This window comes from Phragmites australis, chromosome 12 (genome assembly GCF_958298935.1).
Source record: "Phragmites australis chromosome 12, lpPhrAust1.1, whole genome shotgun sequence".
In the NCBI taxonomy this organism is placed as follows: Eukaryota; Viridiplantae; Streptophyta; class Magnoliopsida; order Poales; family Poaceae; genus Phragmites; species Phragmites australis.
The window spans coordinates 14,112,094-14,126,924 of NC_084932.1; the positions used below are offsets into that span (position 1 = coordinate 14,112,094).

Here is a 14,831-nt window from a genome sequence, read left to right on the forward strand (position 1 = left end):
ATTTAATAAACTTCGAAATACGAAAAATTCACGCTACAACATTGTCGTATCTGATTTTAACGTATAAAATTAAGTACGGCTTATATATGTCTAAAAAATTTAACACATATAAAGACATCACAGGTGAAACAATAAAAGTAATACTTTAACTTACGACCATTTAAATCTTACAAAATGACTTCACCTAACCAACTCTACTAACCAAACTACTAAACTAAACGACAGCAACGATATGAAAGCATCGACCAAGAGAGACACTCCAGTACATTAGATCATCATCTTAAAAATCTTTAAAGTCCCCAACTTAGCAGATTATATGATAATAATGATATGTAGGGTTACAGTAAGAATAGCTAACTCATGGTATATTTACGTAAATACAAATAAAGAAAACAGTAATAAAATTTAAAAGCATTAAATAGTTACTAAGTAAATGTAACCTAACAACCCAACAACTAGGCATTATCCAAAGCTGACCATCCTGCAAACCATAACCATCCAACCATCATCAATATCACCAACCTATAGCCAAAGTATTACCATAATCAATTAATCATATAAAATCCAAGTCTTCCATAAACGAGGGCACAGTTGTTGTAATAATTTTTACACTCTGCAGAGGTTGTCTAACTTTTAGCCACAAGTCGTGATATCCATGTTGTCGTATTTACAAAATATTTAACACACGCCAGTGATGTGCTACCAGGAGATCACTATGAATGCATATAAACAAATATAACCTATGTAAAAATTAGATTTAATATATAAAATAGGTTTTAACCTACTCTATTTGTTTAAACCTTAATTAAATTCTAATTTTTTTTAGGAAATTGCAAAACTGAAAATCAGGGTGTTACAAGTCTACCTCCATTGGAATGAATCTCGCCCTCGAGATTCAGACATATCAGAGAAGAGATAAGAAACTCCATCTTTAGATCTTCTTCTCTTTCCCATGTCGCTTCATCTTCAGAGTGATGACTCCATTGCACTTTGCATATTGGTATTACTTTGGTTCTAGTCACTCTTTCTGGTCTTTTAATGATCTTCACCGGATACTCCATATATGATAGATCTTCTTGAACTTCTAACTCTTCCATTGATAATTGTTCTTCCGGCACTTGAAGATACTTCTTCAACTGAGAAACATGAAACATATCATGCACATCTGATAGTTGAGGTGGTAACTCCAACTGATAAGCTACTTCTCCTCTTTTATTCAGTATCTTGAAAGGTCCAATAAATCTTGATGATAACTTCCCCTTGACCTTGAATCTTTGAAGAAATCTGATGGGTGAAACCTTCAGATAAACAAAATCTCCAATTTCAAATATCAATTCTCTACGTCTATTATCCGCATAACTTTTCTGTCTCGATTGAGCAATCCTTAATTTTCTCAAATTATCTGAACTTGCTTTTTTTGCGTCTCGTAGAACTTCTGGACCAAAAAATTGTATTTCTCCGGTCTCATTCCAGAACAATGGTGTTCACACTTCCTTCCATACAAAGCTTCAAACAGCGACATTTGAAGACTTGCTTGATAACTATTATTGTACTAGAACTCTGCATATGATATACTCTTATCCCAACTTTTGCCATACTTTAGAGCACAAGGTCTTAACATATCCTCGAGTATCTAATTTACTCTCTCTGTTTGACCATTTATTTGAGAGTAATATGCAGAACTAAAATTCAACTTTGTATCCATAGACTCATGTAGCTTCTACCAAAACTTGAAAGTAAACTAAGTTCCTCTATCCAAGACAATTTTCTTCGGCTTATTCTCGATATATACAACTCCGCTAATCTTGCTCCACTATATGTAGCCTTAACCAGGATGAAATGGGCGATTTTACTCAGGCGATCAACTATAACCCATATTGAATCACATCCTCCTTGCGTACGGGCTAATCCAACAATGAAATCCATACCGATTTCGTCTCATTTCCATTTAGGTATCTTCAAAGGTTGTAACAATCCTGTCGGTCTCTGATGTTCTGCTTTGACCTTCTGGGTAGGTATCACACAAAGCTACATACATGCCTACACGATGTAGGAGGAGATGATGTGTCTGGTTGGCAATATTTACCACTTGCTTTCACTGGCCGGCATGATGCACGAGCAACTTAATCACACAATGGCAGACACATATGCCGATTAATTAGCTTATTATAGCAACACATCTGACAAAAAAGGTATTTTACCGATATTTCTGAAGCCATGAACCTAACAGACCAGCCACATTGGAAGTAATTAGAGCACTCCATGGTCGTCTAGCAAAGCTGTTGTGGTTAGAGTCCCAAAATGGCCAACTTCACATCACATTGCCACATAGTCCTATTTCTAAATCATCATTATTCATCTCTGCTTCTACTAATTTAGATTTAATTGCAAACAAAGTGACAATAGATTTAGACTCCTCTTCACTAGTTTTCTTGCCTTTTATCTCTAAATCACATTGAACAATTTCAGAAGGAGTCATGGGCAGCAATGTCATTTTTCTTTCCATTGTGCATGAACATGTCCTTATTACTCCTACCATGATGTTCAGCATTCGTATCAAACTGTCGAGGTCGGTCCAATAAAACAGGACATGCTTGCATTGGTATGACATCAAATCAACAAAGTCATTTTAAGCATCAATAGAAAAATGCACTTTAGCAGTTTGTGTTACCTGCACCTTACCGCTATTGTTAAATTGCTAAACATGGTACGCATGTGGATGGCGTCATGTGGTCAAGCTAAACTTCTTGACCAGATGTGAACTCACCAAATTATTGTAGCTTCCGACATCAATTATCACATGAACACGATGATCTTGGACGATGAGGTACATCTAAAAAATTATGGCTTTGCAACTTCTCTGCTTGCTCTATTTGAGTGCTTAACACTCGTTGAACAAAAATGGTCTTCTATTTCTTTGTGGCTACAAGTCACAATATCTCATCTCCATCGCAATCTATAGCGTGATCTTTTGCAAAGCTAGCTGCAATAGCACATTCATTCTCAATGTCACTAGTACTAAGGCACCCACCGTCTTTAATTGCTATGTAGGCTTGCTAAGTTAGGCAATCCTTCATGATGTGACCCAATCCATGGCAATGGCAGTCCACAATCCCTGTCGTACGACCCATAGAGGCTACAGATGAAGCACTCTTCTCTGGTGCCTGCACACTAGTAGATTTTATTACCTCATGTACACACGATGGTGTTGCTGAAGGCGCCCTAAAAGTGGAGGGGGCAACAGACCGGAACAAGGTGGTGGAGGACGTCTTGTCTTACCCTAGTATTGACCATGGTGTAGAAGCACTACCAAAATTATTTTTTACCATTTGTTACCTTCCCTATACTTTTCTTTTAGCTTTACAAGCAAGAAGAAATAAGCAATTAGTAGTATTGAACTGTTTATAGTCAATAATGTATTGGATTCCACGTCTTACTCATCCAAAGAAACTAGCAATTTTATCATGTCAACCTCTACTATCCCAGCGTGTGCTAAACCCATTTGCAATTCATGATAATATTCTTCACTCCTATTTCCTTTGTTCAAACGTCATAGTTTTAACCTTACTTTGCACTTATAGTAAGGAGGAACAAACCTAGAGTGCACATTTCAAAGCTTCCCATGTGTCAAGCACTTCATTAGTTTTACAAACATCATTCCACCAGAATAGAGCAAAGTTTGTAACTCATTAGTAGCCAGCCTAACTCTATGTTTTCGGGGATTATATAAGAATTAAACTTCGGTTCAACAGGTAGCTCCAAATCTAAGTACGCATCAAGATCATAGTGACCAGCAAAAGGAATAATGGTAAATTTCATTTTAGCAAAAGAGTCATTATTACCACAATCATTGCGATGATTATCATTATTACCTCCCATACCATGGCGATTCCGATTTAGCCGGTGTCATAGATTTTCATTTCGTGCAGCACACTATGCATCCTACGTGTCGTTGGTGCCTTCTTCTCCATCATCTTCCTCTTCAACATCAGCAACGGACTCTTCATTATCATGAATTGCATCATGTTCGTCCCCAGGGTGACGGCTGTGGCCTCTCAAGATGTGTCATCCTCGTGACAATGTTGATGACAGTACGCATTATTTCATCCAACTTTTCATTAGCATCGCTGTGTTGTTCTTCAAAAAGCCTCATGAGCTCTCCCTTTGAGACACAATCTTGAAAATTAGTCAACTTACCTGACATAGTTAGTAGTAAACAAAGGCAATATAAAAGTATTATCCTTATTAACTACGAGGTGATGGAAATGTGGAATCACACACCCGTCGCCTCTCTGCCCCACCCCACGCTTGCTACAACCGCTGATCGACCTGCTACCTCAAACATCTCTCTAAGTCCGGGGAGCACTCCAGCGAACCCCACTTTGAATCAACCTTAAACCCTAACCCTAACCTCGTCAGAGAACCTTCTCATCGCTGGAGAAGAACCAGCCAAAGTTGGAGCAAGCATCAACAGGCGAGATCACACGGTGCAAAAATCAGGTGAGATCAGGCCCCAAAACACTCAAGCAAGATATAGTTTTTTCGTTCTCTAAACTATTCTTATTTTTAACGTTAAAAATAGAGGTAGGACCGAGAGATTCAAAGGCAATAAAAGATCTGATTTTCTTTCCTCTCCCATTACGAATTGCTCAACTGATCCATGGCAATCTAGCAATATGAACTCGTGACAGACCTAGGTTCTTGGGGTTAAAATATTCAGGCTGGCTGGGTGCATTCAGCATCGAAGCCAGACTGGCTTCGATAAGAGAATTGTCAAAACATGGTTGTGATAGCTATGCCATTGCCTTCCTCGTTACGTAGGTACATGTATTATCAGAACTAATTTAAGATGCAGCAGAAGCGACAATCCAGGAGGTCCTCGCTCTGATTAAGCAGCGCGACGTGTTCCCCGTCACCAGGAGGTCCTCGCACTGATTAATCAGCCGTGCTACAACTAAGTTGCCCCTGATCGATCCATCTAGGAAACCGGCATAATAAGTTACAAGTCTGTACAACAAGCTAATCACCATATTCCAGACGAGCTTACAGCACTTGGCATGCTATTTAATCTGCTGTAATATACAAATGCCGCTGAGGAGATATATAGCAAATGCAGGATTACTCCCAAGACACTCGGCTCAGTCATTCTTGAATTTCCATGCTGCTATTTCCAGTTATGCTAACAAGCTTGCGAGGAAACCTCCGATCTCTGATCACCGTCGGCTGTCGCCTGGACCTGCGCGGCATATTGCAGGTTCCAGAGAACCTCTTCGATGGAAGGTCGGGTTGAGGATTCGGGGGATAGGCATTTGATCATAATGGAAACCACCATGGATAAGGAATCATGTGAAGAAGTGCCAATAACAACCGGATCGAGAACTTGCTCCCGCTCGTCCTGGCTTGATATTGACACAACCTGCAGATACAAATAAAAGTTTCTTAGATAGTTTCGTTCTTCTTTGGTTTTTTTTTCCCACAGGAAGTAACTGTACTGGTATTATCAGATCAATCATCATGTTGGAATTCACACAGATATGAAAAGTCAAACTTAGATCACAGACCCAATTTTTGGAATTGGGTCCTCTTCGTTTGGGGCACTTGGAAGAAGGAATTCAAAGAAGAATTTGCCCTGTTAATTGCTCAAAGCCTCAAACCTCAACTCCAGGATTGGCTAAATAGTTTCTTCAAACTTGTGTGCCCTCTTTTCTTGTTTCTGGACCTGTGGTCCTTTGTAAATATTTTTTCCGGCCTGTACATACTTCTTTATAAATACAAATCACATAACACTCTAGGTGCCTCACCTCCTGTCTATGCTAAACTTTTTTGGAAAACATCCTAAATCATGATACAGCTTGCCTGAACCTAAACCAATGCCAACATCCATATATTGTGAAAGCATAACTGAAACCGATAGCACTACAAAAATGGTCTGATTGTTCTAAATGCCCACAAACTGCAATGATAAAAGATCTCAAAATGGGTCAATGACACAACAGTTTAATCATTTGTGCATCGAGTCATATGCCTCATCCTTTTTCGGAAAATGGTGAAATCAAACTCGAGATGATTACAGGTATTTTACATATGTGCTACTTCAAATCATAAGGGGAAAAGGATAACGATACAGAATAAAGTCAAATCCCAACAAGGAGAATAGGTATTTCAAGTAGTTAAATAGCTTAAAGTCATTTTGTCAATAAGCGACCTACTCAGCATCACCCAAATCTCGATCAGGTATCACTAGTATTAACCTTATAGTACAAATATGAAAGGGAACATACCAGCTCATTTAGAACGAAAGGACCGCCATCTTCGTGTAATTTTGGACCCATAAGTACTTCTAATAGAATACAACCAAACGAGTGTACATCATCCTCCAAACTTTCCCTACAAAAACACAGATATATGTTACATTTTTTGAATTGGCTCAGCATTAATAATGACACGTTTGAACTTTATAAGCAGATTTGCTTTTCCCCCTATTTCAATGCACACAAAATACACTTGGCGTGCTGATGTCACGCCCGTTTTTCCACCCTTTGATCTCTCTCTGTCTTGTGGGACCTGTGTGTCAACTCCTCTCCCTCGAATTCCCTCCTTTCCTTCTCTGCCGCATCACCCGCCTGCATTGACTCCCGTCATCCACGCGCTCGAGTTAAGGAAGGGGAGCACCCATGCAAGGTAACCGACGCCCGCGTTCAAGACCATCAAGACAAGATCAATTCGTGAAGAAACGACGATGGGAGAAAGTAAACCACACCCTAATTTCTTGCCGCTGCGTTAAAACTCCGCCGGTCTCGTCGATTCACCCTCCTCCCTCTATAAAACCCGAATCAAACCTTCGGTCGAGCCTCCCTTTGCTCCACCGCACTCGAAGCCCCTTTCCCCATCGAGTTCCCCTCACCAGAGAGCTCTCGTGGCGTCGTCGAAGCTCTGCTGCACCCTGCCATCATCGCTGGACCTCTCTAAGCCTCCCCTAAGCCGCTTGAGCCTTCAACATCGTTCTCCCTCCGCATCTCGTCATCGTCGACCACTCGCTGTTGAGTTCCACCACCGTCATCGAGCTCCCGAGGCCGCCAAATCTTCGCTGTTAAAGCACGACACCGCCAAACTGTTCCGGTCTTCCTTGACTCCGTCCCGGTCTCCTGGCCACGCTCCGCCGCTCGTCATCGAGTTCTAGCCGTTGTGACAACCTATATGCCCGTCTCCAGCCGTCCTCTGTCGTCCCGAACTCGTCGCCGTCGCCATCCAAGCCGGAGCCGAGGTAGCCCTCTTCTCAGTCATCCGATCTTAGATGCATGGCTAGGATTAGAAGTTAGATACCTCGATGTTAGTTAGATCTCAGCCGTCCAATCCGTAGTGTACGATATAGATTTAATGAAGTGCCCAGTCAGCCCTTTTGGCCACATCAGCGTGCCTTGTCATCATTTTTGTCCTACGTAGCGGTCCAGTCAGCACATCAGAGCCACGTCAACATGCCTAGTCAGTCGCTGACATCAGAGTTGCGCAATAATCCAATTTCCTTTAGAAAAATAATTCCCAATAATCCAAATATTCTAAAAATAAGTTTTTATGTTTAGAAAAATTCCAGAAAATAGAAATGGTTTATATAAATATTTATAAATGTTTTTGCTTTGTTTTTTATTTATGTAAACGTTATTTAATGTTTTTTCTAGTGTAAAATATAATTTTTAATTTTGGAAAATGGTTTAGAAAATATAGATTAATTCTGATAAGGTTTTAAATATGTTTTATTTAGTAAAATAAATCATTTTAACATGTTTTGTTGCTTATAAATTAGTTTTATTTCCAGCAAAATGTAAATAAATTCTATAAAATTGTTTTAATCAATTTATATTATAAAATAATTCTAGAAAATTTTGAATTAATATTTTAAGCTTTTAACAATTAGGTTTAATTCCAAAAAATAGTTTTTGTCATTTTTAGTCAATCAAAAATTCGTTTAGCCATAGTTTTCGTATCGTTGCTCCGATTTGGGCGGTTCTTGCGCCTAAATCTTTCTAAAATCGTGCTCTAGCTTGTTATAGTATTTGTTTTATGTGTTTTTTTTTTTGTTTAGTGTTTATTCTTAGTATTGCTTGTTTGCTCACTTATAGAGGATTTTGTCCCAAAGGCGTTCGAGAATATCCAAGATTAAGACTTCGGGGATTTCGAGCAACTCAACGGAGAAGGCAACTGTCTTTGAACATTTTGCGCTTATTTTTATAAATTTTTGTTTTACAAATTGCATGCTCATCAAATATGATATCCCATTGTTAGGGTTTACTAGTTTTCTATAGCCTTCCTTGTAGCCGTAGTCTGGTTGTCATGTTCTAGGTAGAAAATGCATAGTTGTGCTTACTCATAGCATAGGAAAAATGAGTTTTGGTTAATAATGTTGAACTTTGGTAAAAGTTCTTAGACATGGAAGTTAGGGTCTGAGCAAGTGTGGCATGATGGTTAGCTTGTGGATGTGTTTCAAGCAGATTGTAGGTTCGTCGGATATTGGTTATTACCCTGTTGTTAGGATGATAGTGGTCTTGTCCAGACCATGTTAAGGACCGATTTGTAGAGCGACCATCTATGAAAATAGTACAACCACAAGCCTAGTATAGGACGGACCTAACCGAGTAATTCGCTATCCTCTCGGTATTGTGGAGGTCATTTGGTGGTACGGGAATGGAATGGAATGGTATACTTCCTAGAACTGTAAGGCATAAGAGGGGGCTTCTGGAGTGGAGGATGTACTCCACTTATGTATGATGGTGAAACCTCAGCGAATCGACACGTGCTGAGAGAGACGTTGGAAAGGCTTTACAGTAGAATTCTGATCGCACACCTCGAAAGCGTGTAAATGTTTGATCGACACGGGCAAGAAGGAGGACACGTCTTGTGGGTAAAGTGTACGACCTCTGTAGAGTAAAAACTGATATATCAGCCGTGCTCATAGTCATGAGCAGCATAGACTCCTCACATGATTAGTCGGGTGGTTTTCGGGTTGGTTTTGAGTTGAATCTGATGGATCACAGTGGTGGGAACTGTGATTCAAGTCAACTTTGTTTAGAGGTGGTTGAAACCTCGGTTGTGGAGCAAGGTGGTCGGAACCTTAACTCATGTCTTAAAGAAATATTCACATAGAAATAGATTACTTTTATAACTGTTTTATTACTAATATGATATTTATGCAAACAAACCCATGAGTTAAGCCTATCTTGACTTTTGGCCTCTATGTCATATTTTTCCTACACTTGCTGAGTATTCCATATACTCACGCTTGCTCTCTCTCCCATAATCTTGTTGTTGCTCAGAAGGTGAAGACTACGAGGATTTCCTATAAGATGGAGCCGAGTTCTAGGTGGGCAAGTTTTCAAAAAATTGCCTGTGGAGTTAGGCGTTGTGCTAAATTTATTTTCCATTGCTTTGTAATCTTCTTTTAGACCCTTAGGTCATTGATGTAATAAAGTAACGTTGTAATAATGAATATGGTATCTGCTACTCACTTATGACGTCAATACGCGTATATAACTTGATCTTAGCATATATTTCATTTACATTCGGTTTGATCTTAAAACCGGGTGTGACAGCCGATATAAGTGAATGGAAGTGCTGAACTCCTCATTAAATATTATATCTAACTGTGCATTTGAAATCAAACTTAGCTACAATTTTGTTCAGTAGGGACTTACATTTCTGCAGCATTATTTTGCAAGTATCTTTTCCCTTCTCCTATTACCTGTAAACAGCGGGTGTTAAGTAATTTATGTTAAAATAAAACATTTTACCCTTGAAGTTGCTTTATTAAAATTTAATAAATAGGTGAAGAGAGGAGAGGAGGATCATTCTTTCAGAATGACAAGCCCACCTCATGTTTGTATATCTCCTCTGTGATTATGGATAACCCATAGTCGCTCAACTTTGACATAAGGTGTTCGTCAAGCAAAATACTAGAAGATTTTAGCCGATTATATAAGGAACCAGGAATTATTCCTGTATGTAGGAAATGAACAGCCTTAGCTATGGCAATCAGCACTTGCAGCCTATCACACCACTTCAGAGTCTTTTCTGGACTTGAGCCTGCCGATTAGAAAGGGCAAACATCAATAACAAATGGGAAAGAAGTTACATTGTTTCATATAAACTTACTTCTCCATATTTAAATTTATATCATTACCAGAGAGATAAGAAGAGAGAGTTCCACTAGGCACATATTCATATACAAGAAAAACCCTCCTCACACTTGATTCCTCAACCGCGCTGTCAATGCAGTGCCCCAAGAGGCAAACCAAATTTGGGTGGCGAAGCTTTGCAAGGAGATCTAAACGAAGCTTTAGATTCCTGATTGAATATCGCTGGTGCAGTGCTAAACATCTTATGGCAATCAGGGTCCCATTCTCTACTTTTCCCTTGTATAGCTGAAATTAAGAAATGTTGTGACAAATGGAAGTAAGCTAGAAGAAATGCTAATGATATTAGTGTGATCTAGAATAACTTAAATATTTGATAAAAATGGATTAACCATACTCAATATGGAAGAAATAGCACATATATTTATTAACTGTATCACATTTTGGGTAAATCAAAATGTGAATCTTACAAATACACAAACAAACCTTTCCAATTGCTCCCTCGCCTAAAAATGCTGACCGTTCAAAGCATTTTGTCGCTTCCTTGAGTTCTTCTAAAGAAAATACGCGATATGATGGCTCTATTTGTTTTCCTAACTTGATAGCTTGAGATATGCACCCTGCAACAAAGAAGGGGAATATTATTCGAATTGACAACAAAAAAGGACATAAATCATCTGATACAAATATTTCTAATTAAGTAAGCAAAATTAGTATTCATGCATGCAAAAAGAGTGTCAGGATTTCTTGCCAATTTAGAGTACCATCATACGTTATTCACTTGAAGCACATTTAAATACACATTATTACAATGTAGACCATTGGTACGCAATGGCAAGTCTGATGGTCAACATGTAACAATATGAACTTCTCATTTGCTCATTCAGACATAATTTAACTCATGAGAAATGGACTATCTAATTCCACAATCTTTTGTAAAGAGATAAATAGTCACCGTCATAAAGTTTAATAACTGATGAAAGGGGGTTTCTAAAGAAGGTAAAGAAGCTGCCACCCATATATACTGCACAAAATACTTGAGAATAACTCTTACTTGCATTCACTAGCAGTTCTGAGGACATTCCTGAAGTTGAATTATCTTGTGTATGCTTTTGCAGGAACTGTTGTTCTGCCAGAACTTTCTGACAGCTTCTTTTGTTTGAAGCCATTAACACCAGAGAAAGCACAAGCACAATAAACAATACGCCAACAACAGTGACTACAAGTCCAACATCCTTGCTTGATCCTCTCCCCTTATGTGATTGTTGGCAGTATTTAGCTTCATGCTGGTGGGCAGGGTCAGCACTAAAGCAATTCCCCCCAAACTTAACAACCTTGTTATTCAAATTACCATTCAGACAAGCAGGTAGATCACCTGTGAGTCGGTTAGTGGACAAATCCACAAAGCCCAGGGTGTTGCTGCATATTAAGCTATTCGAGAGTGATCCACTGAGCATATTTGCCGCCAAGTTCAGATAACTGATGTTGGGGAGAGCAAAGAGCTCTTCAGGAGGACTCCCCACAAGAAAGTTGAACGACAGATCAAGGTGCTGAAGCCGATTCAATTGACCAAACTGCTCAGGAATTTCACCCTTCAGTGAGTTCTTGCTGAGTAAGATTGTTACCAATGCTGTAGGCATCTCCGGAAGCTCTCCATCCAACTCATTGTCCCTTAAATCCAACATCTCAAGTTTATTTAAGTTGCTTAAATTCGGAACATCCCCTGAGATTCTATTGCCAGCAAGCGCGAACTCCGTAAGCATGGCAGCTTTGCCAATTGATGTTGGTATGGACCCCTTCAGCCGGTTACTCTGCACCCGAAGAACAGTGAGGTTCGAGAAAGAATCAAGCCAGTCTGGTACACTTCCATTGAAGTAGTTACCATCCAGCGTCACAGTGTGGAGCTTCGACATGACTGACAGCTTGGGAGGGATCGATCCATACAGAAAGTTGGAGCTCAAATCAAGCACTTCAAGCGAAGACAAGCGGTGAATCTTGTCGGGGAGAGGACCCCATAGGCCTAAAGACACCAGGATGACAACCCGCAAGGTAGTCAGCCTTGCCAGCGTAGTAACAAACGAGTCAAGAACGAAGGCTTCTGAGAGGGTGACATTGGGAACAGGATAGCCGCTGAACTTTGGTGGCTTGGTGATCATGTCACCTACAATTTTAAGCTCTGTGATGGCATTTCCCTCGCACGTTATGGCAAGCACCGCAGTGGGTTGAGTGTAGCAGGGGTCGCTGCTTGGGCTGCTCCATGCATCCAGCTGCCTGGGGTACTCCAGCTGCTTCCTGAGCTGCAGCAGCAGCTCACTCTGTGAAGACTGTTCGCTTCTTGGGAATAACATCAAATAGGTTGTGGCCATGACTAGGATGCTAATTTGCCAAGCCATTGGAGCACAACTTATCCTTTTCTTGGTATCCTGGTAAATTGTATCACTTCCAAACAGGAACAATCAGAATCAGAACCAGGATTTGCGCAACGACCTTGCTTGCTCTCGCACGACCTTGTTTGCGCAACGATCTCGCACGTCAGAATCAGTCACAGAAAACTTTTGCCTTGCTTACTGTCAAACTTCAGTTTCCTGAAAAAGATTAGAATGTTTAGCCCAAATTGAAAGTAATAAAAAAAGTACGAGGCAAATCTGGCACTAAACTGACTCATATTCCCTGTCTTATCATAAAAAATTCCAGTTTGGGACCGGACGGGAGAACTTGTACTCCAGATTGAAGGAAAAAAACATGGCAACAATTCTAGTTTTCTTTTGTTTAAATAAAAAGCATTTGGGTTGTAGCCCAAATCTGCTGGGACACGACCCGACAAAGAAAATGACAGACAGGGCAGCTGAGCAGAGCATTGATATGCGATAAGAGCACAGCAACAGTAAATTGATCAGATTGTACTACAAATGCAAATTCCCCACCATAAGAGCTTGTTGGCACAAATACAAAATTCAAGTTTGAGACCTATGGTCTGCAAGAATCTTAAGGGAAACTTCATAAAATACTAGTGTAGCAAACAAGAAACAAATCTGAGCTTGCAAGCAAAAAAAATGCCGGGAAACCTACCATGAAACGCAGCAAGCTTGAAGGCAAAAAAAAAAAAACCGCTGTAAGTGAAGAGAAAAACAATGCATCGAACTTGGAGGGGTAAACAAGGGCTTCTGACCAAACAAGAACTGCTCACACACACACACACACAGACAGAGGCAAGAAGGTGTCAGGAACCAAATTAGCAAAGAGTACAAACGGCATTCGGAGTCCCATCGCCGCAGCAAGAATCTCTAACCTCGATGCAGCAATCCGAGTAGCCAAAGAACACCACCGCAGCTAGCTCAAATGCACCCAAGTTCGGCGGGTCAGCTCACAGCCTCCGCCAAAATGCATCCATCCAAGAACCCCCAGCATTCTCTCCCCATTCCTCCTCACCACCCAGCAGCAGCGTCAGCAGCAGGCAAGAATTAAGGAGGGAGAGGTGGAGCAGGCCAGTGAGAGAGACGCTGCCGTCCAGAGCCAGCAGAGGTGGGAGGCGGAGGGCACCCCGGTGCACATGGGACCGATCCTGCGCGACATTAATTGGCCCCTGGACGGTGACCGGTGCGCCCCACCTTGGGACGAGTGAATCACGGTGGTTAGTAGGAGTAAAACTCAAAACACTAGCAAGAGAGCCGGCAGTGGTGCAGGGAGTAGTTGGCTGGCTGGCTGGCACGGCTGGACGGTAGCAGCCAGAGCGGGTGAGGACGAAGCCAAAGCGCCCCAAAGCGAAAGCAAGGGGAGAGAGAGGAGGAGGTGGAAGTGAAAATATTTTTAGTTCCCAGCGCTTTTAACGTTTTGACTGGTGGCAGTTGGTGAAGCCGTGCGTATAGGGTAGTTGGATGGATCCCAGATTCCCAACCCATCGAGCGGGAGGGGTAAGGAGTTTGGGATTTTGTGCCCGGTAGGGAATGGGGCTCGCTGGAGCGGACTGAGATCCTCTGCATTCAAGAAGCTAATACAGAGAGGCTATAGTTCTCTACATTAAGTGAATGTGCGGAGAGCTACAGTATTCTACAGTATCTACTACAGTGGCTACCGACTCATTACACTGTTTTCACAGTGATTCTCTGCATTAATCGTGATTAAGCAGAGGATCCGGGTCCCGCTGGAGCGATGGAGTTCACATACTGCCATACTGGCAGAGCTCTCCTACTAATTTTAGTGAAAGTTTTATCGTAAATGTTGTTTAATCTTCTTAATTATTCTTTAAATATAAGTTATTCTTAAATTTCTAGATATTTTTTCTCTTTTATTCTTTTTCTTATTCTTTTTTAATAAATGTTAGCACTTTCATAAATAAATGAGCTATCTTTTTCAATGCAGAATAAGTAAAAGACAATAACATCATTTGATCTACTTTGTTAGTCCTTATGCACAAATTTAAAATGACATATATTTGCAATCGGATGGAGCAATTTGCAGCTTTTAGTTTCAAAATAATTTTTAAAATAAACTAAATACTAAGAATTGAGAAAATAGCTTCTCTTGATTTATTTTCATCACGGAACCATTTTTTCATAGAGTTTATATTAAAAATTATTCTCAACCATATAATTACTTTTAAAAAAATTACTTCTCTAAAGAATTTAGATAGAGTAAGCTATACCAAACATACTCTTACCCGTGCGAGATCCGGAACGGCTAGTCACGTGCGCATACGTTAAAACCTGA

General features: G+C 40.3%; 1 protein-coding gene across 2 annotated transcripts; it reads right to left on the reverse strand.

Moving 5' to 3' along the window:
• Positions 1–4,971: 4,971 nt before the first annotated feature.
• On the reverse strand, positions 4,972–13,851 carry LOC133886736 (probable inactive leucine-rich repeat receptor-like protein kinase At3g03770). 2 transcript variants are annotated; one of them, XM_062326537.1, is made up of 8 exons: positions 13,414–13,847; positions 11,179–12,709; positions 10,611–10,744; positions 10,172–10,412; positions 9,863–10,074; positions 9,687–9,733; positions 6,282–6,387; positions 4,972–5,416 (listed from the first exon to the last, which is right to left on the reverse strand). In XM_062326537.1, the coding sequence occupies exons 2-8, from the start codon at positions 12,515–12,517 to the stop codon at positions 5,180–5,182; spliced, it is 2,316 nt and encodes a 771-aa protein (XP_062182521.1). In that variant the 5' UTR covers positions 12,518–12,709; positions 13,414–13,847; the 3' UTR covers positions 4,972–5,179. The 2 variants fall into 2 exon arrangements, with proteins under 2 accessions (XP_062182521.1, XP_062182522.1); XM_062326538.1 differs by lacking the exons at positions 4,972–5,416; positions 6,282–6,387 and adding an exon at positions 6,413–6,623 and having other exon boundaries at positions 13,414–13,851.
• Between the last annotated feature and the right edge of the window lie 980 nt (positions 13,852–14,831).